We start from the raw sequence: 26,035 nt of genomic DNA, 5'->3' as shown, positions 1-26,035 counted from the left end.
GCATTTCATACTTTCTTTCCTTCCTTGCAGCATGATTGTGGTTGGCAGCATAGACAGCCTTACTTGTTTCTTGTAGATGTGTCACTGCTGCTGCCACTTGACGAACATGTCTGGATCTGAGATTACATTTTGATTTTTATTGAAATACAAAAAGTGCAAACTGTGAAATACAAGATTGGTGCAGATTAAAAGAAAATAAACAGTGTGAACTGTGAAAATCCAGGCGTGCACCTGATGAACATTAACAAAGAAGGCAGGGAACACCAGCAACAAAAGCAAAGCAGAAGTTTTTGCACAGGAGCCCCTGTGCATAAAAAAAGGAAACTGGGACCAAACTGGCCCTCAGCTCTCTCATGTTAGCACACAAGGCATCTGGATGGCCCCCAACCCCCTGCACTGCCCAGAAGCTCTGGTGTCAGTTCACAGCTTGGGCCAGGGAGTGATCAGAGGCCATTAAGACAGCAGGAGGTTTAGCAGAGGGGAATGTTCTAGATGCTAAAAAGCAGGAGGTTGATGCAGAACAAGTACCCCCACAGGAATAAATGGCTAATAGCTAACCTGAAAGGTAAGCCAGGAAAGAGACCCTTGGGCAGCTCTATAGCAGGAGAAAACCGACACAGACCAGCACCTTAATTGTATACCACCCTGACCTATACAAGGCAGAGAAGCCCTGCCTAGCCAGCACCCTGCCCATGTGAGAAGGGAATTTAACCTCATGGCCTTGGCAGGAGCAGGCTCTGGTCACCACCCACCTGACACAGGCTGCAGGCAGGCCCGGGCCAGTTCTTCGCTCAGATCACTGGAGGAATATTTCAATACAAGGCATTCAGGAGAAAAGACTGCAAAAGCAACCCTGGTTACTATGCCTGCTCCAGGGCTCTCAGCAGCTCCAGCACAAGGAGCAGCAGAGGAAAGGGGATATTTACAGTGGGTCCCTTCCAGGATTTGCAAGCACTTTCCTACCATGAGCAGTAGTAGTTCCCTGAACACTCTCTGCAAGCACTGAACTGGAACAGGCTTTTATCCCTGCCAGCAGGGGATGAACTAGCCTCTATTTTGCTAAAAAGGAAATGTCATTTCAAGAATTCACTAAAAAAAAAACCAACCCAAATCCCAAAAAACACCCTAAAATAAACCGCCAAAGTCCAGCCATAACTCAGACACTTGCAGTATTCCCCACTTTACCCCCGGACAGGAGCTACTCCAGCACTGCTCCTCTAGCTACTGGGCAGGGAACAGTCCTTGCTGCTCTGCAAGGCCAGAACATGCCACTTCCCTAGAGAGTGCACAGGGCCAGGCCTCATGCACACAGGCACTTGCATTCCAGGCTGCCGAGCTTGGGTGTTTGTCCCAGAAGTTCAGTGGGCTTGCCTTTCCTCCACAGAGATGAAGGTGAAGCCAGTGTCAGCTGCAGATACAGTCAGAGCACCAAGTCCCCTTCTCCCCCTACCAAAGGCTGCACAGGACAGGATGCCTGCAGGAAAAAAGGAGCTGCACTAGGCTACCTCAGCCTCCACGGCCTTGCCCCTTAAACACTGGGGGAAGTACACCTCTCTCCACACTAGTCCACCCCAGATTACTCCTGCACAGCACATCTGCCCTGCTAACTCACTCTAGAAGAGATCACAAATGAATTAGGAGCAGATTAGCTCTCCCTCCAAAACATTTACTTAGTTACTGCTGTGAATTGTTCAGGATGAAGCAATTCATATCCTGGCCAAACAGGGAATGCTCCTACTCTTGGAAGAGGGAGGCTTGAAGAAGTCAGCAGCCTGGTAACCTCCACAGGGCAAAGTCTCCCGGTATCTAGAAAGGATCAGATCCAGTCCTGTCTTTGAACCTCTCTTGCTCCAGCCTTAGTAATGTTTACTTACTTGTTCACTGCTCCCACCCACATGTTGGTGTGCCTCCTCCAAGGCAGCTGGCTGGACCTGCACTGCCTTGCAGAGCTGCCTATGTTTGCACCCATCCCCATTCCAGAGTTTAGCAAAAAGAGCAATCTCCTTAATTCCTGCAGCAGATGCCATTTACTTTGACTATGCCAGGGGCACTGACCCCTGGTCAGTGTTTAAAGGCAGGCTAAAATATTATGAAAAAGCAAATTCTCTTTAGAATCCAGTAGCTTTAAAAAAACAGTTCTGCTTGGTCCAAAAGATTTGTCCCTGAGGCCAGATGCAGCAAGGAGGTCTGGCCCAGGCACACGATACAAAGATAAATCACACCAGTGAAGTAAGGCTAGAAGCTCCCTCCTTTAACTCTGAAAGACCCAGGCTGAGGAGAAGGATCTCTTTTAGCTCAGGTAATGGGAATGAGGCAACCCAAACCCAAAAGAGATGCTGTGACAGTACCGCAGCTGCTCCAGGGAGGTGCCAGGACCACCCCACTCTGAGCCTGCCTTGCAGAGAACATGACCTTTCCAGCTGTGCCCAGGGCATACAGCATGCACCTGACCAGATGGCAGGGTGGAAGGTATGAACCCAGGAGAAGACACAGCAAAAGCCCTTGGCATGGAATAGCTGCTCCCTCACAGCTTTGGCACGAGTGCTCAGCACCTGGTCAGAAATTTGTAATCCAGGCCTGCTGCACTCCATGGTGAAGGACAGCCCCAGTCCCCAGACCTTCCCTCAAGGCCATGCTCTCTGTTACACTGTGCTGGGGAAAAGTTATGCTCAAAAAGTAAAAACTAGTCAAGGCAGTCTGTGCCAGTTAGCACAGATACATGTGCCAGAAGAGGCCTACTGCTGCCAGGACAGATGGGAATCTTCATGGTGTTCAGCAGCTCAGTGCCACCAGGGCACTTGCTCCTGACATTCAGACTCACCAGTGGTCAAAGGGTCACAGCTAGCCTGCATGCACAGCCAAGCTTGGCATGACCCTTCCCAGTCAGGCTGGAAGTGCTGCTGGAAGGACAAACACACCTGAGCTGGATAACTACAGGAGGCAAGTCACCCACTACAGTCCAGCAAACACTGAATAGTACCTGGAGTGGGTGACACCAGAGGGACTAGGCTTGGGCTAAACTCAGCTTCATTGTTTTGGAGTCTGACAGACAACAACAGCACATTGCCATGAGCCTGTCCTTCACCTGCCTGCCAAAAGCAGGGGGTCTAGGGATGGTGGTTGCAAGTGCAGGACACGCTGCTACCTGAAGCACACGGGCTGCTGCTCCCTTCCCTGCTTTAGGTGCCCCTGGGGAAAGGCAGAATGCATGCTCAGTGCTGAGAAATGGCACTCACAGTAAGAATGTCTCCATCACAAAACCCAGCAACCCTGCCCTAGCCCAAACAGCCCAGCAGAGGCAAGGAGGGGTGAGCTGGGGCTATTGGGAGCTTGAACAAAAAGATCTGTGCTGAAGAAGGGACCAGGAGGGCAGAAAAACTGCACATAAGGGAAGGAGGAAAGGAAGGCAGGTCATCTGATAGGGCAGAAGAGTGGTGATGAGCCCCGGAGAAGCTGCGCAGGTGGGTTAGGACTCCAGTCTCAGCAGCTGGGAGACCAGCTCCCCTGCCCATCCAGAGCTGCAGGTCTCCTGCTCACTTACTTGCACACTTTCACCATCATCTCCACAGCCCTCACTCTGCTCATCACCCAGAAGATCAATGGTCTTTGTACTGGAGACAGCTTAGTCACAGCTCCAAGACAAAGAAGGGAAGGTGGGCACAGTGTGCAGGTGTGGGCTGGCCTGGGTTCAGGCCTCTGCAGCCTCAAACAGCTCCTTCTGGTGGTCCAACAGGAATTTGGTAAAGGTATTAATGGGATTGATGGCTTTTAGAGTGATGGCCACATCTTTGGCCCAGAGCAGATTTGGGCCAAACACAACTGCCAGGTTGGTGTTTGTCATCTTGTTTCTGTCGCTGTGAGCAGAGACCTATGTGGGAAGGAAAGAGATGACTGTGAATCCTACAGAATAGCACAGCAGCTGCCTACCCTCCCCAAAGCCAGAGACAGAGAAAATAAGGGGAGAAAAGCTGACCAAGCTATATCATAACAACAGGATCAAGAGCACTGGCAGATAATATCTCTACAAGTCCAAATCACCACTCATGATCTGCCCTCTTGCTTGAATGGCCTTACAGTGGCTTTCTTGGCAGCAGGAAGTACTGCAAAGAAAATCTGAGACCCCTCTTCTACTCAGCTACTTTGTAGTTCTATCTCCAGCCTGGGGAGCTTCCAGTCTCCCTGGTATAGACCACACAGGCTGTGTGCCTGCACCTTTAGGCTGCCTGTGCCTCTCAGCGTTGTGACAAGTAAATGCTTAGGCTGGTGCCCACCTGCACCAGAAAGGCTGTCAGCAAACGGAGCACTTGGTAGTTTTCTTCTGGCAAATCCTGGAGCGTTTTGCGAACAACATCCACACGTTTCATCTCCTCCACACCTAAAAATCAAGAGAGACAGGACAATTCTCAGCACCCGTCCTGATGAAGGCCCTGCTGGCAGTCACAAGTTATCCCATGCATGTCTCCACAAAGACATCTTTGCCCTTAGCCAGTGAAACTTTCAGGGAGTAGCACTTGTTACAACTCACTCTGGAAGCTGACAACGTGGCTGTAGAGGCCAAAAGTAAGGAGGGGCTCAGGTAGCTCCCTCAAGAAGGTCTTGAGAATCACAGCAGGGAGGTGGACATCTTCATACTCCTGGAAATCTACAGGCACACCTGAGAAAGTAGAGCAGAGACTCAGTGCTCACTGGGCAAAGCAGCACCTCCTCCAGACAAAGGGCAGGACATGATGGTCAGAGCCCAAAACTAAGGAAGAGGTATTTTAAAAAACACAGAATCCCAAAGTACCACATCTTCTAGCAAAGTGGGAAAATATGTCCCAAAATCATATACAAACCAGTGCTGAATCCAGCATTACATCTTTAGAAGTCATCAAATCAAACATGACTAAGTTCCATCCTGGTCATCTTAAGTCCCTTCAGTATAACCAGAATAAGATGGTGTATCTCACCCCAAGAAACAGGGAAACTTTCAGGAAAAAAAGAGAATAGTTAAGGGAATACAAGTGGGAAGGAATATGCTTTCCACACAGCAGAAGTACCAAACACTTCTCCCTTGCAATTCAGGTCATACCCCAAGATGAGCCCTCACCTGCAGACCTATCAAAGGAGAGGATCCAAGATGGACTAGTTCCTACACAGCTGCAGTTGCACAGTAGTAATTAGGGAATGAGAGGGGCTCTGATGTGTTTGGGCACTTACCCATATTGTATTTTTGCTGGACCTCTCTGACAACCTGTGTATTTGCTGATCTCCGGAAAATCCCCTCTGTATTAAGAGCTGTGAAGTGACAGCAGATGGAGAAGAAAACAATCAGCCATGTGAGAGTCTCTGAAAATGCTGGCCTTTGCAATTATAAATCCATGCTGTGGGGCATTCAGACAGATATCAACAAGTCCCTTTTTTAGAGTGCAACAATTTTTTCTGCTTCCACTATCTGACAAAGGATACAAGGGGCATTTGGATACTTTTACACAAGTAGGAACGTGGAATCCTGAAAGAAGGGGGTCTCCTAAACCCTCCACAATCTCACTTAAAGGCTAACTCACCTAGTTCAGGCTTTACACCCTACTCTAAACTGCTGTTCTTCTTTATCTTAACACAGTCTTGATGGGAGCTTGGACAGAACAGAGGTCACTGATCTGGGACTGCAGCTTCCCCAAACACTTACCATGCTCCCGCAAGTGAGCAATGGTGTCTCTGACCACCAGAGGAACAGGAGACTGGTCAGGGCTCTTCTCTCTGAGACTGCACCAAGAAACAACAGGTTACACACAACTGGTACACAGGACTGGTCCTGCCTTACATGCAGCCTCCAACTCTTGAATTTACCCACACAAGCCGTACTACATATGATCTTGCTATCCCCATCCCTGGCTCAGCCATTATTCCAGCCTTCTATCCTCTTCACCCATCATGTTACATCATTCACTGGAGCAACTATGAGTTCATTACTAGACCACAGGAACATTTTTCCATCCTCTTTAAAAATCTCTGTATATGCCAGGGCAAAGGGTTTCCCAGAAGGCAAGGATGCTAGTTATGAATCAGGTGAAAAGGGTTACACTTCCTTTTTCCTTCCCCATAGGAGCAAGGGCAGAAATAGGCTGACACATGAGAAAAAATAAATTTGGCCACCACATTCCTGTGACAGAAGATTTATCAACAAAATGGCCCTCAGGCAAAGCCTCATGACACCAAGGTGCTCCCTGCCACCCTCACATTTGACTGCCCAGACCACTCGATAGCTGGGAGCTTTTGACCCCTCCCAGGCTGCTAACAAGCTCAGGCAGCACGGCACCACAGCAAACACCATCTGGAAATGTTGCACTGAAGCTGGGGAATGTGTTCCCAGACTGCCTCAGAGGATGTGTCTAGCTACACAGTACTGGCTCCTCCTCATTCCCCAGAGAGGCAAAACCACGCTCAGTTAAAAATACCTTCAACAATTACTCGGTATCACCAGCCCTTGCCAGTGTCTGTTTGCCTTTGTCACTGTGCAGGAATGGGGAGTGGGGTTCACTACAAGGCTGAATAGAGGTGCTTTTAAAATAGAATTTATGATTTCAAAACCAACTAGGAAACAAATCTGCAGTGCTGCTCAAAGCAGCATAGTCCTAAAGAGAACCCTGTCAGCCTCCTACAGACATCTTTTGCTCAAGAGAAAGTTTCCAGTGCCGTAAAGCCGTCCCCATGGCTCTTATTTTGCTCCTCCCTTAGTGACCCTAAGTTGGAAAAATAATCTAACCCAGGGATCAAGAGGGTGGAACTGAAATTACTTAGTCAGGATCTGGACATGAGCACAAAGTTCCTCAGGAAAATGATTGAAGTTTTGTAGGAAGTCTGAACTGCAAGAAATTTCGCAGCCATTTTCTGCTGTTGTTCAGTAACAAACACAGTGACTTCACACCAAGCAAGTCAGGGCAAAAGCAACACAGTCCAGAAATACTCACTGCTGTAGGGAGACTCCAAACTGCTGGTTTGGCAGCGGTGGGCGTGGGGGTGTTGGCTTCTGGGGCACTTGCAAAGGTTTCTGCAGGGATCTCAGGTATTCATCATACCTGCAGCAAAACACAGACTAGTAAAAAGGCACTCCACCTCCCAGAAAGTGCATGAACCCAGCACTGCACACCCACTGGTAGCAACACCAGGCTGGTACGGTCAATTACACCTATGCAAACCACCACAGGCAGCTTTGGAGCACAAGAACAAACATCTCCTTGCCAAAAAAAAAAAAAAAAAAAAAAAAAAAGCAGGGAGAAAAGGAGTATCTATCTGTAATCAAAAGGTGGAGTAGCTGAGTAACAGCATGGGCAGGAGGCCAGGACAGCATTGTGATGAGACAGATGTATATGTGGATGTGGGACAGGGAAGCAATCTGGTAGGGCTGAGATTATGGGAACTTTGGGAAGCCCCAAAGACAAGCTGAGCAGTGCAGAATGAGCTAAGCAGGTGACCAGACAACAGCAGATGCACACCACGAGCTCCAGGTCAGTGTCAAGGTCAGCATCTTGCAAGAAGTCCCCAGAGGGTGAGTGGGAGATGCAGGATTGGTGTCTCATTGCAGGAGGATTTTTAACTCAAAGACAGAACTGAGGACTGGGGCCAAGGACACACAGGAAGGACTATAGAGAGAAACCAGTCTTGAAGGCAACTTGTCAGCACACCCTGCAAAACCTGAGTTGAACAATCTCTTCCTTCCCTTGCCCAAAAGGTCCCCTCTCACAGAACCCTAAGCAGGGGGGGAGACAGACAGTATTCTCACTTTAGCACTTGGCTTGGGATCCCCAACTGTTCCAGCTTCACATACTCCTCCAGCTCACTAAGGTAATTCACATAAAAAATCTTTCGTCCAAATTTAAAGCTGAAAAACAAGAGAAAGGTAGATATGTGAGGAATTGGGAAATCCAGTAACAGAACTGAATTCTTACAGAAAAGGAGTGCAGAGGGCTGCAAGAAACATCAGTGGGGCAAAGGGTAGGTATGGCTGAGCAGCAGAGATGTCACCCACATCGCCCTCCCACTCCATCTATTTTAACAGGAGATGCAAAGACTTTCCAAGGTACATTAGAAGCCCTAGCAAGCTCCCTCAAATGGTGGATTTCTCCTTTCTTTGTTCAGCAGTAGGCTTGAGAAGATTTTACTCCCAATTATTTCATGGAGTTATTATTTCAGTATCACAATAAATTAAATATTTGAGTTACAGAGCCTGCAACTTTTTACTTCTACCTGGCTGGAGAGAAAAGGAGTAGCACAGAGCTGCAAACTCTGTAGGTTCCTAAATACCTACTCTGTAGGTATTTCTGGTGTGTGAGTATTTCTGAGCTCAGAAGTGGGAGGAGACAGAAAAAGGTGAGAGACTCCAGGATAGGCTTGGCAGCCTGGGCTCAGCTTGTGCCCCTCTGAGAAGGCCCCATTGTTCCCCTGCAATGTGAACATGCAGGTGAGCCTCCAACAGTATTTCCTTCGTACCTGATCAGAGGCTTGAAGAGTATCAGCAGGGTCTTGATGAACATGGTTGGGTGCACGATATACAAGGCTTTGATGTTCTTCTTGTATCTGTCAAGAGAAGCCCAGTAATGACAAGCTGCACTTTAAGCAGAGGAACCAACCTTTCCACAAGATTAGGGCACTCTGGTTGCTTCATGCCTTTTGCACTGAGCCTCACCACACCCCAGCACCCATGGCCTCTGCTCTCCCATGCTCTGTATCTGTGTCAGGCCACTCAGCAGCCTAAGGGCATGCTACCCTGTATTCCAATTTTCATCTAAAATCAGTGAGTAGCCTCCTCAGAAACTACAATTATACTGTGGGGCTGACACACTTGCACCAGGTCCTGGGTTTGCTGCTTGCCTGTTGGCCTAAAGCACGTAACTACAGAAGGAGCTGTTTAACCTATGTTTCAGTCTGTGTTAAACAACAATCCACCTCCTCAAGCAGAGGAATAAGTGACAGTAAATTATGATCACCAAGCTACACAGGAGGGGTGGGGAAGATTCTCTATGTTAGGCTAGAGAACAGCACAGGACTTCCTTGCTTGCTGCAGCTTTACTCACTTGCGATCAAATTCCCTGTAGGCATCCCGCAACCAGCTCAGGGATGGCTTGTTCTCACTGGTCAGGCCATGGTGCAGGTACACCAGAGTGTAGTCACTCTCCACATACTGGTCCAGTGTGAATTTCAGGTACCTGAGAAGAAAGAACTGATGAACTCAATTTGTGCTCTGCTAACAGAGAGCCTATTCCTCCCCTTGGGACTATTTTTGTGTGCCATAACAGAGGATTTGCAACTCCAGCAATGGAGGTAAGCACTTGGGATGACATGTCCAGCTAAAGAAGCTACTGCAGATGGATCTGTTCCCAGGAATCCAGTAGCTGAGAATTAGGTCAGATTTAAGAAATTAACATCAGCCTACTAAGATTCTACTTACCCCAGCAGTTTCATGTGATCTAGTTGATGACTTGGTGGCATCCGGCAAGCACTGAACAAAATGACTTTTCTTCCATATTTGTCATCACCTGCAGATAAAATGCAAGAGATTACAGGGAGGTAAGGACTTCATTGTGGTATTGGCAGCAAGGGGTAAAGAAAGAATGAGAAACCACCATAACAAGGCACAGCTGCCAGCAAAGCTAAATCTGGTTTTAAGCAGTTATCATGGGCCTAGTGTGGAAGCAGAAACCTGAATGCCAAGGGCCTGGCAAGTCAACAATGAGAATCAAGAACAGATTCCCTGCTCCAGCCCTGAAAGGAGATGAAGGACTGGAAACCAGAATGCCTCTGGGCACATAGGGATGGAGGCAAGTACAGAGCAGAGTGCTCAGAGCATTAATCCTGCAAAGCTGTGCCTGGGCATTGCTCCTGATACACACATGTCCAGGGGGGTACAGGGAAAACTGCCCTTCACTGGCAAAACAACTCCTTCCATCCTGCACATAGTCCCAGACTAACTTCTAATAGTCTGGTGCATCTGTTTTTTGCTTCACCTGGAGTTTAGTTCTGCACACAGAACACAGGCCATTTCATACCCTGGAAACCAAGAAATTCCTAGAAAAAGAGCAGTTCCAGATAAAAACTCTTCTGGATGAGTTCCAGATAATTTCTCATCTTTCCAAATAAAGTCTCTTCTACAGATGGGCCAAGTAGGGCTGCTGGATTCTCCAGAAGGATTGTAGAATAAGCTCTTCACCGCTTCCTAGATTTTCCATCCACAGAGAGATTTTTCCAGCCTGAGACAGAAGGAGCTGCAAAGTGCAGCACGACAAAGCATTCTTTGTAAAAGCCATGCAGAAAACAGTCCCCATCACACTGGAGCCGAATAACCCATAAAGCACCGTCATGTCATGGAGGACACTCCCAGGCACCACTTGAGGCTTCAGAGACAACAAGCCAAGTTTTCCCCAAAGCAAGTCTTCAACCATCAGTGGACTTTTGCCAGCAGAGATCTCAGCCCCATGAACAAAGCCCAAGCAGACACGCATGGCCAAGCATAGCAGACATGCTGGGGAATAGAGAGATTTGCATAAGTGAGAACCAGGTCACAAATCCTGCTGACATACAGAGTTTGAGGAAAAGTCTGATTCTCTCCCAGACACAACACCCAATCCATTTCCACAAAGATGACTTCTTTTTTGCAGCATTGGAGATGAAATGGTTCCTTTAGTATTAAGGGTAAAAGTCTTCCTACCTTTTTAGCTACTCACCCTGCTCTGAAACCTGTGTTTTCTTGTCAAGCAGAGAGTGCAACAGTGAATGGGGCTGTTGAGGCTATAGTCAACAATACCCTCCTTACTCCCATATGGTAAAGCATCTCACACAGACCACAGCACAGAAAAGCAGCAAGGATCACTACTTATGCAGGACTGACCTGCAATACATCATTCCTCTTGAAATATATCCTTTTCCCAGCATTGATTTACAATATTCATGCAGCCATTTTCTCAGCTTTGCACAGGCTCTGGCGCTCAACTGTCACTTGGCTACACTTGCCACGCAGCAGCTGGGGTCTCGGAACAGCAAAACTGATATTTCTGGGAATGCTGCCTGTTAGTACCAGAGGACCACTTGGTGCTGCAAATGGCAGCCATAGAATTCATACACACCAGCAATGACATTAAGATGCCCCTGGCCCCTTTTTGCCCCCATCTTGCCAGAACAGATTCTCTTGCTACTTTGCTCATTTTTATTTTCACCTTGCAAGTCCCATTTTCAAGTCACCAGACAACACAGAACTTAGTGATGCACACAAGGCAGAAGTTGCACCAAAGCTAAGGACACTGAGGCAGCACTAGGAACGGGCCAGCAGAGGGGCGGCACAGGCCATCACACTGACACACACATGCGGAGATACGGGCAGGGGGAGGGCGCACAACCCGGAATGCAGGACTAGGAGAGTGATGCAAGGCTCGTCTGGAACAACCAGGTACAGCCACAGCCAGGGCACAAGACCAACATTACACTGCATATCCCATGGCAGCCCACTCTGTGCCTACTCCAGAGTTTCTTGGTAGCTCACTGTGAGCTTTAGGGACAGGTCTAATGTAAATTAGTTGTCTAAAAGACTAAGTGCAGGTTACAAAGTCCTGGGCAAGAAACATGGCATATTGTGATCCTTCCCATTGGTCTTGAGCAACTCATATGTCTCTATCTGAAGGACAAAGGCCTGTATAAAGCACCAAGAGGATGCAGCACTTGAGAATCGGTTGAGTTTTATACTCATGAAAGAGAACGATCAGAAAGACAACAGATCTTTGCAGATCATACGTAGCTCTATGCTAAATTCAGAACAGATGATATCTTCAGTTAACTGAGGCTGCATTTCACACCAGAGTGGATGGTCTGAGGGCCAGATGCAGACTTCAAGTTTAATCACACACACAGACCTCTGTGGTGTGCAGTGCAGTACCATGTTTGTGCCATGCTGTGGGTGGCCATACGCTCAGCTCAGGCTTCTGGGCACTGATTATCAGACCTGACAAGCCACAATTCCAGAACAACATACCTTAAATAGCTTTCCCTGAAATTACATAAAAGCCTACAGCAAGGCCTATGCAAAGTCTACAGTCTTGTTCCTTACATAGTCTGGGATCGCTGGTAAAGAATAAACAGACAATCCATGACTCTTCCAAAGGGGAGATGGCATGTTTCTCCTGGACAATTTCCAAGGCCAAGTACATCAAAAGATAATCTACAGTGCCCTGAATGACTGAAAAAGGAGTGGCCTGTTTTGCCTTCCAAATCAGAATGAATTTATGCATGAGACCTAGAAAGGAACCAGCATGCCCTTTTCTGAGTTCTGGGTTTTGCTCCAGTTTCATCACAATGAACTCAGCCTGTCAACACAGAGATTTTCAAAATGATCAACTGCCAATCTTGTTTCCACCTGACATATATCTGATCAGTCTCCTTGCTCCAGACATGACAAAATCAAAAATTCAGCATCAAAGCTGAACAATCAGTTGCTCCAATTTATAAACAAGAACATAAAGCCCATTCCATACTTTCTTGTTGGAGGAAACTACCTTCAGGTGGCCCCTCTGCCTCCTACAGAACAGATTCTTATCAGGTTTGATCTTTCACAGATGCTCCATCCTTTGTACTATTTGCGTTCCTGTTGGCAGCATTAATCTTATGTATCTAGGTTTTCACCCCTTGTTTGCAATTGCAAATAGCTGAAGTTTCCACTGAACACAACTACAGATCATGAAGTAAACACTTGGCTTCTCAGCCTGCCTCCTACCTCTCCCAGATGAGGAATGCTCAATAGCGAACAACAAACGAATAACAAATTATATACCATCAGTACTCAAAGAACACCCCAACTTAAAAAATATTTTCAAGTACACTGGAATTAAACTACCTCCCTGAAGGATGTGATTCAGATTATTTTGCTTTTAACAACAAAGAGCAAGACAGTAGCCAATATCTAAAGCCAGACAAGACAGCTGCTCATCTAAAGAGACATGCAGTTGTAGCACTGATTGACATAAGCTCCTGAATATTTTTATGGCACTTTTAAGGCCTGAACTGCATTTTTCTTCTCATTCAAAAAGCAGCATTTCCAGGGCACTTCTAAGACAGGGGCAAGGAAAATCACTGCTGTGTGTCCAAGCCATGAGTGCAAGGCTAAACTTCTAAAAGGGCTGAAATTAAAATACTGAGGCAAATGTTTCAGATTAAAACCTGCAGCAATACAAATGTATCACAGCAGAAATTCACATCAAGACAGCAATAATGTCCCAAGATAGGGCAATTAATGAATCTGCACAGCCAAAAAATACACAAATCTGCACATGGAAAATACATCCTTGGCATGCAAATCCTGTTATTTATTATTTCTAGGTAAATAGAAATATATTCATTTCATATCCTGAAATACATCCTGTAGCATTTATGTCATGATTTGAGGCAGCCTAGCTGCAGTCTAGAGACTGCTCATTCCTACCTTCACCAGGTCACCTCAGTTAGGTGCCTCTCTTGTTGAAAGATTCATATGGGAATATCCTAATACTTTGATACTTGGACAATGCAGATGGATAAAACTTGCCACCAAAAGCTAGTGCTACTGCTAAAACAGCAAAGTTAACAGACTTGAGGGCCAAGGAAAGAGCACCACTACAGAACACTGGAATATTACTACACAAGTTTCACAAAGCTTAGCATGTTTAATCAGAGCCACTGTGAGTAAAAACCTGTCAAATGTAATTTCATTTCAATTAGCTGCACTAAGCTTGTGGCACAGCTGGGAAATGTTTAAGCATAGTACATTTTAGTTGCCTATTGAATTCCCAAGTGGATTTAGCCCTGAAGGAAAAGAAGGTAGGGAGTTCAAAGCAGAAGCATTTTAATACATTATTTCATCCACCTTGATATTCCCAATATCCAAACGCTGCCAGAATCAGAAAGCCTTATGAAGTGAATTTAGCTGTAACTGATACAAAAATATACTAGAGGGTCATATTAAAGAATGCAGTATGGGAGGATGTCTGAGAGCACAGAAAAAGGGGAAGAAGACTCCACATAACGAGGAAATGAGAATTAGCATTTCTATGGATTGTGTGAAGGTCTTAGCAGTAAGAATTTCACACCAATAGAAGTTTTCATGTACATTGAGAAGCATGAAAGCCCCAGCAGCCAAATTACTGAGACTTAGGACTGAAGTCCGGAGAGTATTAACAAATGCTCAGCAAGCCCAGGGAACTCAAGCCCAGCTTTGGGCACACAAGTTACCAGAACACAACATCTCTGCAGCCAAATGGAGAAGAAATAGATAACAGTTGCTTTCAGATGGAGAATCCAGTTTAAGTGCCAGCTGCTTAGCACGTGAGCGCAGCAGTAGATCATGTGAAAGAATAGGAAGCAATCCTAGAATGAACTTCCAAACCACATACGATAACAGGATGAACTGGAGTTCAAACTGAACTGGTCCAAGCAGGCCACCACCATGACAGGACAGGAACAGGATTTACATTGAGACCCATGAGCCCCGAAGTGCCCAAAGTAAAGCCCACACACCAAATTTGGCTCAGATGATTCTGCTGTGTCTGAGGCAGAGGTGCAGCCCTCAGACAACAATTTTGCGCAGTCTTTGGATTCCTGAAAAATTGCCAGTGCAGCCTAAGGCTGAGCAAAGTTTGGGCTCCCCTGAGACAGTCCAGCTACAGGCCATGGTCATGCTAAAGGAATACCATGATCTACAGAACCAAATGTTAGCGCCACAAAAAATCTACCTACCTGGTTGGGCCCCATCAAGTGCACCCTGGTCTGGAGGAACAGAAAAAAAGTTATAGCAAGCCAAGCTTTGCATCCTTTCCCAGGAAGTAATCATGAGGTTAAAGTCTGAGAGCCTAGCCAGATTGCCACCGGGACGCATTTAGCTGCTGTCTTGCAGGATTCAACCTCCTTCCATTTCATCTTCCCCCCATGCTCCTCTGCAAAAAGCAGCCTTATCTAACAATTAGAGGCAATAACAGCAAGCCTTGATTCCCAAATCTTCTTTTTGAATTTGCAACTAACTCTGTATAATCAAATTTCTTGCCCTTACTGTTAGACTTCCTCTGCCAACAAAATGGTAACTGCTGTAAACCACTTTTAAAAGGGTTAATTGCAATTAATTCTGAAGTCCTCTGAACAACTTCAGAAGTGTACAGAGAATGGCATCATACCATATGAATAACACATCCCACACCCATAACTTTTTTTCATGATTAGTAGATTCTGAGTAAAAAAACTGAACAGCCAATTAGAATTTTAAAAAGGTTCCTATAGTTTATGAAGGCATTTATTATCACACCTAGCCCCTTTCCATCACTCTCACAGCTATATACTCAGCAGACTCACATGGGCCTATCAAGACAGAAGCCTTTGCAGAGCAGAGCTCTAGGAAGAAATTCTCCATTCCCTTATAAACTTAAAACTCCTTAGATACTCTTCCTTCCCTTGACCTTGCATATCAAAATATGGTGCACAAGCTGGGCTTGCTTTGAGTCTATAGACTCAATTCTATAGAGGCAATTAATATTTTTTATCATACAAAATATTCTTAAAGAAATGAACAAACAAAACAGTTAAAAGCTGGAAACTACATCCAAAAGCAGCAGAAATGCAGGCAGTCTGTGCTGATGGAGCCAGTAACAATGTACCATGCCTGAAAGGTACCCTTGTTACCCTTTGCTGAGTCCATTAGCCACCAAAGACACCCTGCAAAACATCTTCAACACAAGTTTTGTCTGCCACTTCTACCTTTGCCTGCTTAGAGAAACAACAGCTACTGGTGCTCCAAGATTGATGTTACCTCTCCATGTCAATCACCAACACCTACAGCAAATCATCAGCACCAGTTACAGCTTTGGCACCTGCAGTCATGTTTGTTGGGTAGGTCTGGAACCAGATTCACCAATGAAAATAGATTTACTGCTGGAATTGCAGCTTCAATCCAGTAACACAAAAGAAGGTACACTCACAGCTCTCCACCTTGTTTTCCCACTTCAGTTACAGGTCTCACACGTATTGGCATCACAGCTTTTCTGCGAAGGCAGCCCCACAGATTGACAATTAATGGTGTGAGGCAGCAGATTTCCCACACAAACTAGCAGAAACATGCTTTGAGCTTCAACAAAGTTTTGAAATCACTGGGCAGGGATTACATAGCTGGAGTATATAGTGACAGCCACTTTCCTGATCCATGATACACTATCTTCTACCCTCCACGGCAGTGAGGAATTCATATGCCAATATATGTTAGGCCTCTGTTTTCTTATCCCAAAAGAAAGCAAGGCAATTATTGTGTAAAATGGGAATGCTGATGAACCTCATAGCCATAGTTTTGCATATTGACCACAAAGAAGAGACCAGTATTTCAGACTTGGCAGCAGAATGAGGATGGAACACCTTGCCAGAGCTGACAAGAGCTCTGCTCTTCCCACACAGCCATAGGTTTCCAGTATGAACTGCCATTTCCAGAAACCTGCTTTAGACTATTATTAACTACCTGCCTCAGTTTTGTAATTCAGCTTCTGCTAAAATTCAAGGCCAAGACTATGTCACATCTGCCTCAACCCCCAAGAGGATGGAAGCAGCACCATGTAAGAACTGGCAGGAGAACACAGAAACTCTCAACATAACAGAAACTTGGGATAGTTCCTTAACAGCTCTCAACCAGGAGCTTGTGTTTCCTCCAAATTCTATGTGACATGAGCAAGGGAAAAAAACAAGTGGACTGTGCAATGAAATCAAGCCTCCTCTCTTTCAGCTTCAGGCCACATGTAAAGAGGAATTTCACTGCTACAGCGCTCACAAAAAGAGGCACTCAGAATGAAGAAGAACGAAACCACACAGAGACCTCTCCAGAGCCTGTGTAAAACACTCCATAAACACACACTTTAAGGCAGATCTGAAAGGAACAGCACAACACCAACATCTTCCTTCAGAAAAGCATCAAGTCCCAGAACGAAAAGAATGTTTCCTTAAACCAAAATATTGTGATTCCTAACAATATCCAGTTCTGAGAACTCCCTCAGGACTGTGGCCCGGATGCCTTTTGCTGTCATCTTTGTGCAACACACCACCACATGGGACAGCAGTGACATGCCTGCTCCTTTCCCATGGACAGCCTCTTCCCACAAGATCCTAGTCCCCAGAAGAGACAGGAGCAATAAGGCACAAAGGAGAGTCTCCATGAAACCACTGCACTATTTTTAAGTGAGAAACAAACCCCAAAAACTTATTTTCTGAACAAATTCTGCATAAAGTTTTTCAGTACTTTCTCCTCTTAGGTCAGATAACCAGACATTTCAAATGAAGCACGCCTTGGACTGAATTAAGGCCAGCTAGAAAATGAGTGTGCTAACTTTTTAACATCAAAACTGGGCTTTTATTAAGTTATTAACTCAATGCACACATCTAGCAAGATGCAATTACTTTCTGACCACACAGGATAACACTGGGATCATGAAGTTCAGCCTGAGGATGGGAACCAGCCTTCTGCTTTTGTCTCAAAATAGCACCATCATCACAGAACATATTTCAGGGCAGGCAGGAACAGAGTTAGCCACAAACTTTCTGCTCTGAACTGCAGAACAGGGCAGGACATGGGACAGAAAGCTAATGAATCAACAGAGTGGACAAAACTATCCTTGATCTGCTGCCATTTGCTAATATTTACAAGAGATCTAGGATAATTTTGGTTCAGGCTCAGCATAGCCAGTGTTCATTGCACCTGGAGCTGCTGACAAACACAATTTGTCAGCAGAGACACATCTGAACAGTTTCATATTAATCCTCCAGTGAGATTTTTATTCTCCTGGCTACCTCTAATGGGATTTTTCCAGACTGTCCCAGATTGATTGCCTCCAACAACAATCCAGAGAAGACTACCCTGTCCGATACTCTGAACAGTTAAAATTCTCAATTACTGACCAAAAAAAAATTATCAGCTTCCCCAGAACCAAGATTACAAGTCAGATCCCTTTGATCCACTTCCTAAATTCTCCTTTCAGGAGATGAGAAACCAGCAAGTCTCAAACCTACATGGTACATGGCAGCAAATCCTCTATCTGGAGCTGTGCTCTAAGTTCTTCCAGTGCCAAGAAAGGCATCACAGCACATGCCATGTGTGGATCCATCACGTGCTTCCAGACACATCAGCTACCCGTGAAAACTGGCCCGCAAGAGGCAAGAACAGAAGCTTCTCTGAGCTGTTTCTGCACTATACAGAGACACTGCAGGGACACGGAGCTCACTAGGAATACAAATTTAAACCACAACGGGGAAGAGTTCAGAATGCAGGCACAGCTCCCAGTCAGCCATCATCCCACCCCGGAAGCTTTTCAGGAAGCTGGCTAATTCTTCATTTGCTACCCTAGACTGTGTCAAATGGCCAAATGGCTCCGTTCCAACAGCCACTGACACACACCTCCACTGGAGCCATACTCCATTCAGAGAGCTTGTCAAAGAAAAAGTCATGTTACCTTGGAACAGAAATACCTCAGAAAGAGTGGTGTTTATCCCAGGAGGCAGCAGACAAAGTATATCCTTGGTTTGGGCTGACATTCCAGTCATATCAATGTCTCTGATCTAAACTCTGCTAAGCACTTTGTCTGAAACTTAGCCTAAAGCAACAACTGTTATCGTTTAACTCACCCTTTCCCACAGTCCTCAAATACCTGTGCCATTCACATTCCAAATATTCTGGCTATTACTACTGAAATGGTGGAGCCCACACATCTGTCCCTTTCCAGTTCCAGCAGCAGAGACCAGGGTGCAGACCTCTATAACTGGCAGTCCTGAAACTCCAGCCCCATGGAAAAGAAGCTTAGCAAAACATTTGCAAATGAAAACACTTCTGGCAAACCTATAAGGCATAACAGCCCAAATGTCAAACACCTGGCTTGTCAAACTGAGCAGGAAAACAATAAACAACAAGGTTTTGAGTCTGCCATTATAATTTCGTTCCACAAAAGATGGAACATGAGAGATCAGGAAAAAGAAAGCTCATTTGAGAAAACTGCCTAGAAAAGAATGATATCAAGACAACTCTTACCAAAGTAAGTGCCAGAGACTCTTTTCGTTGTGGTCAAACTCTGCTGCAGAACAACCCTGAATCAGGAGGACTCCAGCTTGTGCCTCTGCTTCCTTGACAATTCACATGTGGGGCAGGGACCAAGTTACAGAGAGATGGCAGTAGGAGGGGTAGGAGGTGGCAGCAGGAGGGGTAGGAGGTGGCTATAGTCAAGCAGGAAGTATGAATCAAGTCACAACAAGTTGTAGAAGTGCTTCTTTTTAAAAAAAAACAAGGAATACAAGACAAACTGGCCTTACCCTTCACTCAGGCTCACCACAGCCACCTAAAGAATCCTCCAAAACTCTTTCTCATAGAGGTCCCAGCAGTATATCACCAAGGGTTAGCATAAATAAAATAATATGGACAAGAAAACACAAGGAAAATCCAAATGCTTGTGACCCTGAATGATCAGGTCTTTCCTTGCAGTGGAACACAGGCCTATTCCCCCTACTTCAGATTTCTGTACATGTTATTTCTGAACAGGATGCAAGCTCTGGCCATTCAGATACAAGTGATTCCACCTACTGTGGATTACTCAGTCAGCTGAGGACCTTATAGCTGTATTGCCTAACTACATAACTTCTGTGGCATTATCAAGCAAAAACCACTTTTGTGTTTAGGATGTAGTAAAGAGCCATATCTAAAACAATTCAGCAAAATCAACTGAGTCCTGACAATAATATAATCAAGTCAGCAAGAGCCAAGAAGCAACCCAAGTTTAGCTGAAGTCAATGGAAAATTACACATATCACAAACATTCAAGAAGGTTGGTCTTCTTTCTGTGCCACTTGTCATTGCCACTTGGTCTTGGCAAACAACAGATGTCCCCAGAGCCCTATTAGAAAAGTCCTTCCTCAGCCCAGCTGCAAAGACATCAAAGGAGAAAACAGGAAGGTTCCTACCTGCTACTTCCACAATGTGGTGCCTGGCAATATCATAGTAGGGATGATCCCACTGCAGGTGAGTGACAGGCTCAGGGGAGCCTTTGGAGTCATCTGAACAAAGTACAAGAAACAAGCACTCAGAAGAAGGGATCTGGAGCACATTGGAGAGTACAGAAAGACTGAAGTATAAGAAAAAATGGCACTTCTACATGGGACTAATGTATGCAACTATACACCTTGAAAACCCACTTTTGAAATTCTGAGTGGACATGGAATTCTGAGCAATGACTTCAGAAGAGTCCTCTCAGTCCTATGAGATCCATATGTGTCCCTCAGAATGTACACTCCCTCAAACGAATGTTCAAATATGTCACAAATATTCACAAAGACAAAACCCAAGGACACGGTCATGGCTTTTTAGGGAAAGGAGGATCTTAACATAGTCCCTTGATGGATGGTCATACTATTTATCCTTGAGCTAATTTTCCTGACCTCTCTGTTCATAGTTCACAGCACAGGATTTCAGAGCAACAACTCAGACCTCCAGCCCCACCTCCCAGATGGAAGTTTGAGACCATTCCAGTCCAGAAGGCCAAACTTTCCTGCAAGAGACCATAATGGAGCATACTCAAAGATTTACAGCACATCTATTCTGTCAGCACCAAAATGCAGCCAGGCACAGGACTGAGAAGAGCATATTTACAGCAGCTGGCTCTGCACTTTTTAGTGCTGTTCAATACTGAGGCTGATTCACTTGGGTGTGGTGCAAGTTTAATGCATCTATAAAGCTTTTAAATGGAGCTGGGGCTCTCTGTTTATGTAGATAAGACCACAATGCTGCAAGACAAACAACTGCTTTTTGGCCAAAACCCAGATCCCAAACAAGCAGGAAACTTACCTGATTTGGGAAAAGCAGGGATTTCATCTGATGGCCAGTTCTTATCATCTATGGAGGGGGCCAGTTTGAGCTGGCTGAGGGACTGGTTGGTATCATCCAAGTTCAGGTCATCCTGAAGATCCGTGAGCGGGTCTGCAGCCATGGTCCCCAAACACCGCAGTTTATTTCGCTGTGTCTAAACACGGACTGCAGAGACTGTTAGGTGAGACACAGAGATCACAAATCTACCTCCCCACAGAGACACTTCCTCTTCTCACCGATTTCCCCCCAATACTCCCTCATTCTTACTTATCCAGAGATTGTGTCCCCTCCCCCTTAATACAAGCAGGAACTCCTCCTCCTCCTCCTCGCCAGAGGCACAACATATCAGATTCTTTCATGCCAATTGCTATCAAAAGCCATCAAGAGCTGTACCAACCCTCTCAAGGAATCTCTGCTTGACCACAGCTCTAGGCAGAACAGTTTTTCTCTCCTGAAACAGAAGCAGCACCAGGACTCTGCAGAAGGCGACAGGCTGCACCAGCCCCTGCCTGATACACTCCCTGTATGGCTCTGAGCTCCCCCTCCCTCCGAAGGGCTGGCACAAAGCCCGGCTGTTTCCACAGTTGGCCCGGTACTGGAAGCTTTCCCAAGAATCACCCCCCTCCTTCTCCCCATAATGGAGAACCAGAGCTCTCAACAACACTGAAGTGCGTGCTTCAGTGTGCTGCGATCTGAACAGAGAAGTGAACAGCTCCTTATAACAGGAATTTTTTAGGCGGAGCTAGTAAAACAGGGAGAACAATACACATAGAATCCTCATCTCCTTTCAGCATCACCCAGTAAATCCTTTCTCCTACATAATAGCTAGAAGCAAGGAATCACTTCTTTCATTTAAAGCCATACTGCCTGAATGAGTATTTTTCACCAAGCATGCAATAAGCAGACCAAAGAATTAAGAGGGTCCGAGAAACAGACAGCTCAGTGCGTTTGCTGTTGTTTGCAAATGTTTCTCACTCTCATCTGAAGTAGAAGATACATTAAAGCTGGGATTGAGCTAGCACAGCATACAGGACGTCCCCTAAGAGTACCAACTCTTAAGGACAATCCTTAAGAAGCTGCTGTTATCCTCTGAATTCAGTCTCCTGGAAGTAAGCAAGGAAACATTAAAAAGGACAACCATGTAGATCTGGACTGCTCACACTGACCACGTGGACAGTAATTCAGTGGTCAGCAGGCAGCAAGCCAAGAGGAAGTGTAGAAAAATCAAGTGACACCTTGCATCAGCAAGAGTCTCTGCAGCACTGTTTCACAGCAATGCTTGCGCTTACTTTGCTTTATAAGGAGAGCAAAGGGTTCAAAGATGATCTGAGGAGGCACAACACCTTAGTGTGAAAAGTATATTCACAGTAAAGCTATTTCCTTTAGCAGAATGGAGAGGGGGACGATGTTTTGCATCTTCCATCCCTGGAGCTTGAATGTGTATATTTATGCAGAGGAAACAATGAAACAGTTACTCAGACTGAGCACAGAGGACAAAACCTGTGAGAGATTGAGCTCTGGAAGGTGTCACATCCATGCTCAGATCTATACTTGCCACCAAGCTTGAGAATGCATTTTGAGAGCACAGGAAATTGGATATTCAGTGGTTTTCCTCTCCCTTTGGACCATTCCAAGCTTATAATTTACTTCCTATCCTCCTTTATCTGCTACTCACCAGTTTACAATCAGTTTTCACCTCTCCAGGGCTCCCAAAGGACTGAAAGCTATTGCTAATCAAATGCAATGCTTCCCTAAATACAAAAGACATGACATATACAGACAGCAGGTCTTCAAAACAACATATCAGACACACAGGGTCCCACCACTGCAGCCATGCAAAGATCCAAGCAAAATTATTTTCCTGCCCTCTGGTCAGGGCTGCTAGAGCTGCCTGACCTCCTCTGATATCAACGGGACAAGGAGCAAAAAATCAGGTTCCCCAGCACTTTGAGCTCATGCTGGAACCACGCAGCAGTGGAGCCAGGGACCAGGACTCCCCACCCCTAGCAGCTGATCCGATTTCTATGGTAACAGCAGGCACTGACTCCTATGACTCAGCGAGCTTAAAGCATTTCCCACAGGAGCTCAGCAGCCCCAAGAGCCAGTGCTCTATGCTGAGGAAGCATCCATGGCTCCCCAGGACAGCCTCTCAGCATTCACAGCTCTCAGGGACTTCCCAGCCCTAGTGGGGACAGAGGACCCACATTTCATTGCTGCCATCCACTGAGATGCCTTTCATGGGAGATTCTTGGGGATGCCTGGGAGGAACCACTTCCCCAAAGACAAGTCCTGAAACACCTGGAGACCAAATCCTCCCAGAGAGCAGTGATGGCACTGCCATAGGGCCAGCAAGTCACCAAGTGTCCCTACACTTGTCCCTACACTCACCACTCAGCGTCACAGTCAACTTGCAGCACTTGTCCAGAGACAGAAGAGCAGGTTATTAGACAGCACTGGGGGATTTCCCCTGAGGCATAAAATTTATCTTAGTGTGGCACCATGTGGAAGAAGGAAGTTGTTTTTTAGTAGGATCCACACCACAAAAAGAGCCCAGTGGATAGTGCTCTGGCCTCACCCCTTGGAAAAACAGACAAGGCTCTCTAGATACCTTCATGAAGTTTTCACAGCCAGCTCCATTCCTTGGCCGTAGGTTACTGCTCCATGGTGTTAATGGAAGCAGGATCCAGAGCAGAAGACCTCTTAGATTTCAGGTCCTTCTTGTGAACCATACTGTAGTACCCAGAGAGCCCCAGGAGATTTTGAAGATTTTTCTCCAGCCCTTTCCCAACATGCAAAAGGCAAAAGCACAGGATCTCACATCAGATAACCATACAGCAGTTTAGGACATGAAATCTTCTAAATGCTTGGGAACTAGGCTCTGAGAAGGAGAGAACTGGAGTTATCATGTAAAACACAAACTGAGGATCTTCATATAAGGATATACATTTCACTTTCCAATAGTGAAGCTGCATGAGACTCCTGTGTACTCAAAAATGATCCCTAAGGATCTGTCTTTAAACAGAAAGTCCATATGTATCATAGTGATATAGCTGTTAAAATGAGTAAAGTGTTTGTTAAATCATTTCATGTTTTTTTAACAATAAAAGAGCATTTCAACAGATTTAACTCCGTTTAAAAACTGCATCTGTTTTACATAAATGTCATGACAAGATGTAAGTGGTACACTACATATAGCAAATAATAAGAAAAATTACATACCTAGATTTTGAAAAGCAAAAGTTGTAGCCAAAGATTTAAAACCTTAAGAATCACACATGGCAGCAGAAGCATTTACTTACTGCCAAGCTCTAAAGACCCAACTGTTACCTTTTTTTCCAAGTATTTAAGTATGTTTTCTGCAACTGCACTACACCTGAACACTTGCTGTGTAATAAAAGTTAACTTTCCTAGATAAGAGAGACATGTGATGGAGAACAGCACACTCCACTAAAGGAGAGAACTCAAACCATACAATATTCACAGAAATTCTGAACTGAAAATTCCTTATATAACATCCAGAATTTACCCAAGGAAGACCATTCACATTATACCCAGGAAATCGTGGTGGCTGCTGTTCATGAAAACTATTTTTTTCTGCAATTTCATTTCACTATTTTTCTATCACTTATTTCTAAGCTACACCTGCTTGGTAGTTTCCTTTTCCTGTTTTTCTTTGAGATGTACTATTAGTTCAGAAGTGAATTACACTTCAAAATATGTCCATGCATGTATTACCACACCCTGGAACTCTACATACAATACAGAATTACAGAAGCCAAGTGACCTCTTCTTCCATGCAAGATGAACAAGCAATGGTCAGATGCAACATAGTCCTGGTTCCAGGATTATTTTTATGACTCTGTTGCCATCCACAACTCCCAGTTTCAGCCTATTTGCACAGATGTCTCTTTTTCTATACACATCAATCAAGGCCCTGCACTTTGCTACAGTGTCAAAAATAAGCATGTCCAAAGAAAAGGGAGCAGTTACTCAGCAGCAGACCTTCAGGGTACTCACGTGCATGAATGAGGTCCAGAACCGAGACTCACTCACAGAGCCCACCCCTTGTCTTCCCTCACATCAAGACTGATGATACCACCGAGAGCATCACTACCCTGGCACTACCCTGAAAGAACGTAGAGGTCAAGAGCCAGACCTTGTCCTGGCTCACCATGACCAGTAAACTCAGGACAGACACACTATTGCTCAGGGAAGCCTTTGGTCCTTCATTATTCCAACAACTTTTTAATTGAGCAGCATTCCTTCCCCAGTCACCTCAATCCGTTTATTGAAGGCCACCTCCGTGCCCGCTGGAAATCCACTCTAGCGAGGAGTCAACTTCCCCTTTGTTCTCTGCAGGGTCTGAGGGCAAAAGTGCTGAACTCTCCAAGTGTCCTCTCCGGAGCTGCTGCACAAAGTACAGAAGCTGCTCTCAGTGCCGTGCAGGACCCACCCCGGACTCGTGTGAGAGAGGCAGCGAGGCACACACAGCCCTGCGCGGGCTGCAGCCCTCCTCCCCCTCCTCCTCATCACTCTCTCCACAATACATCTGTTCTCTCCCGTTCCCTTCGACTCATCTCCTGGGAGACCCCTGAGGGAACCTCAAGGTTGCTCACGAGACTCACGGACTTACTATTTACTCTGTTAAAACAAAGGTCCCCTAGTACACGGCAATTGCCTGAAGGCAGGACAAGTACCAGTCCCTGCTGCTGGGCACAGGGATTAATGGCAGCCAGCCGCAGCGCCAGCCCCGCCGCAGCCGCCGAGGTCGGGAGCAGCCAGCAGCAGCCCCGGTGGCGCCGCTCCGGCGGTACCTGCGCCGCCTGCCCCGGTCAGCGGTGACGAGGACACGGCGGGCGGCCGGCCCGGCTCTTCCCGCCAGGCGCGCACCGCGGACGAACCGAGCCGCTCCCTCACACAGGGCGAGCCCGGCAACACCCGGGCGGTGCGCTCGGGGCTCCGGGCCCAGCCCCGGCCCGTTCAGCCTCAGCCCCAGCCTCAGCCCCAGCCGCCGGCCCGCTCCCCCGCCCCAGCAGCACCAAGACAGGTCGCCGGGCCCCGCTGCTGCAGGCGGGGCCCGGCCGCGCTCCCCGGGCACCCCACGCCGCCCCGCCGGTGCCGGTACCTGCCGCCGCCACCGCCCGCCCGTCACGGCCGCCCGCCGGAAGCGCGGCC

At 46.3% G+C, this 26,035-nt stretch overlaps 1 protein-coding gene across 6 annotated transcripts; it reads right to left on the bottom strand.

Moving 5' to 3' along the window:
- Window positions 1-117: 117 nt before the first annotated feature.
- ARHGAP1 (Rho GTPase activating protein 1) lies at window positions 118-26,035 on the bottom strand. 6 transcript variants are annotated; one of them, XM_059473863.1, is made up of 16 exons: window positions 25,986-26,026; window positions 25,136-25,268; window positions 23,469-23,639; window positions 20,840-21,034; window positions 19,960-20,052; window positions 14,731-14,760; window positions 9,428-9,515; window positions 9,054-9,185; window positions 8,470-8,556; window positions 7,763-7,861; window positions 6,951-7,058; window positions 5,669-5,745; window positions 5,200-5,277; window positions 4,526-4,654; window positions 4,272-4,375; window positions 118-3,868 (listed from the first exon to the last, which is right to left on the bottom strand). In XM_059473863.1, the coding sequence occupies exons 4-16, from the start codon at window positions 20,979-20,981 to the stop codon at window positions 3,689-3,691; spliced, it is 1,347 nt and encodes a 448-aa protein (XP_059329846.1). In that variant the 5' UTR covers window positions 20,982-21,034; window positions 23,469-23,639; window positions 25,136-25,268; window positions 25,986-26,026; the 3' UTR covers window positions 118-3,688. The 6 variants fall into 6 exon arrangements, with proteins under 6 accessions (XP_059329846.1, XP_059329850.1, XP_059329847.1 ...); XM_059473867.1 differs by having other exon boundaries at window positions 20,840-21,025; XM_059473864.1 differs by lacking the exon at window positions 23,469-23,639 and having other exon boundaries at window positions 25,986-26,035.

Source organism: Ammospiza nelsoni, chromosome 6 (genome assembly GCF_027579445.1).
Source record: "Ammospiza nelsoni isolate bAmmNel1 chromosome 6, bAmmNel1.pri, whole genome shotgun sequence".
In the NCBI taxonomy this organism is placed as follows: domain Eukaryota; kingdom Metazoa; phylum Chordata; class Aves; order Passeriformes; family Passerellidae; genus Ammospiza; species Ammospiza nelsoni.
This window is presented reverse-complemented; position numbering and strand designations above follow the sequence as displayed.

Excerpts from the sequence above, each read along its gene's own strand:
- ARHGAP1 (XM_059473864.1), bottom strand. The coding sequence starts at position 20,981 with ATGGCTGCAGACCCGCTCACGGATCTTCAGGATGACCTGAACTTGGAT. Across the intron at positions 9,516-14,730 it reads ACTTGATGGGGCCCAACCAG|GTGATGACAAATATGGAAGA; the intron begins GTAGGTAGATTT and ends TTTTATCTGCAG. Across the intron at positions 4,655-5,199 it reads CCAGCAAAAATACAATATGG|GTGTGCCTGTAGATTTCCAG; the intron begins GTAAGTGCCCAA and ends CTACTTTCTCAG.